This window comes from Lactuca serriola, chromosome 9, assembly GCF_051521515.1.
Source record: "Lactuca serriola cultivar US96UC23 chromosome 9, Lser_US96UC23_V15, whole genome shotgun sequence".
In the NCBI taxonomy this organism is placed as follows: Eukaryota; Viridiplantae; Streptophyta; class Magnoliopsida; order Asterales; family Asteraceae; genus Lactuca; species Lactuca serriola.
Window position 1 is genome coordinate 67625122 of NC_136416.1, and position 2087 is coordinate 67627208.

The following is a 2087-nucleotide window of genomic DNA, read 5'->3' on the forward strand; positions in this document are numbered from 1 at the left end:
GTTATTGGTCTAACCGAAAGAAATAACGTACTTATTTATTTTTTTATTTGTTTGAGCATTATAGCATTCTACTTCTATTTCATACTTTTACACTATTGCACTTTTTTTTGTATCGAGACATTGTATATTTAAAAATCTACCCAAGAATAACATTGTACTTTCAATTTATTTTGTTCTTATGGTTGAAGTAAATAACAACAATATGTAGGGGGTGTTTGGATAGGAAAAAAAGAGGTGTTTATTGCTTATTCCCACAATAAGTTAACTTTGAGTGTTTGGATAAAATCCAGCTTATTAACCTAAGGGGGTGTTTGGATAGGAAAAAAAATGTTTATTGCTTATTCTTACAATAAGTTAATTTTGAGTGTTTGGATAAAATCCAGCTTATTAAGCTAAATAATCTAATTTTAATAAACATCTCTCCTCATGCTTATTACTTATTACTTATTCCCACCACAAATAAGCTAATCCAAACAACCTGTACTCTTTTTGTGCCAATGGTATATAACATTTTCAAAGACTAACTAAAATAGTAAAAATCAATGTAAAACTTTCAATTGGACGTGCTTTTAAGAGCGAGCTAGCCTTCTTTGATTCTTCATAAAGTAATAGTAGAAAATAGGATTTTGAAGGTTACACACAAACTGGACGTTACTATTTATATTAGAAAGACACCAAAGATTCAATATAACGATGAACATATATGCCTCTGGTTTGTCCGATCTTGTCAGATATCTGCTTGAAACTCTTGTCCACAACATTATACCTTATGACCTTCCCTGGAACTCTGATCACCATAAATGTTTCTTCTTCTTCTTCACCCCTAACCACATCAAACACTTCAAAATCGTAATAATCCAAGCTCAATGGATCTAGATTGCTACAGATCATCTCCGGGTAAGCATCTGTAAGTTCATCAAGGTCAACTCGATACTTAAGAAACCACCTTGAATGATCGTTTAGCATCTCGAACACATTAAGCTGTAAACGGCTCTCCCTGGGATCGACCCTCGCCACCAAATGCAGATGACCTCGCGACTCCCCAAAGTAAAGTGCATCCTCCCAGTCTTCAAAATCTTCAGATGGCAACGATTGAAATTCTTCTGTGTCGAGCTTAAAGTATGACTTGTCATCGAACGGATACCAGTGGATCGCTTGATTCCAAAAAACTATGTAGTCGATAGAGCAATCGGGTAAAGACATATAATCATCTGAAATCTTCCATTTCCCTGTTTCGGAAGAGTAGATTTGAACCTTAATCACATCGTCAGGCTCAGGAAAGTAAAAGCAAACAACCTTGTAGTGAACACAATCTGTTTGATGAAATGCCAAAGCCATAAATATTATGGTTTTACGAACAGCCATGCCTCCGAGAATTGATGGGATGACTGCAAATTGCTTGGTGGTGGGATTAAATACGTAATATTTATACAGACGATCGTTCCCTTCATTGCTACGACAAAGCAGCAATCCGTTACAAGATTGCATGATTCTAATACCACGAGGATCAGGATAGAAGTCGAGATTACGAAAAGGAGGAATGCTTTCGTTCTCATCATCAAATGGAATATACAAACTGCGAGCAAAAAAACCAGCATTTTTATACAGTAGGGTAAATCGCCGGTTACTCAAAAGGGAACGCCAGTGTTTGGATACAGATTTGAATCGAACAACAGAGGTTACAGGCAATCGGAGAAGGATTTCAATTAAAAGATCGTCGTTGTAACCGATCAGAGCTCCAGACTCCGTGGCCAGATGATTGGTGTCGGCCATGGCAGCCTTCGAGAACCAGAGGTTTATGGTATTCTGGATTTTCTTGATTTTGGATCTGGTGTTCACCATTTTGGGAGTGAGTTGAAGGCCTTGAAGAAAGGGTATTTAAGGTGTTTTTTTTTTTTAAAGTTTTGTCATGGAAGCTGATAGCTTATTAGCTTACCATGGAAGCTTTGCCTAATGCTTTGCTGACGTTGACTTGACTAGGAAATGTCCTTAGATTGAAAAAAGTATGTGGTTTTCATCGTTCTTTTGAATTCAGGCTATAGTATAATAGTCTTAAAGTTCATGAAAAAAAAACTTTTTTTAATAAC

At 36.3% G+C, this 2087-nt stretch overlaps 1 protein-coding gene across 1 annotated transcript; it reads right to left on the reverse strand.

Moving 5' to 3' along the window:
- Positions 1-564: 564 nt before the first annotated feature.
- LOC145076665 (F-box protein At5g07610-like) lies at positions 565-1886 on the reverse strand. The gene has a single exon (XM_079022473.1). It carries the CDS (start codon positions 1840-1842, stop codon positions 664-666), a length of 1179 nt encoding a protein of 392 aa, XP_078878599.1. The 5' UTR covers positions 1843-1886; the 3' UTR covers positions 565-663.
- Positions 1887-2087: the final 201 nt, after the last annotated feature.

Excerpts from the sequence above, each read along its gene's own strand:
- LOC145076665 (XM_079022473.1), bottom strand. The coding sequence starts at position 1,842 with ATGGTGAACACCAGATCCAAAATCAAGAAAATCCAGAATACCATAAAC.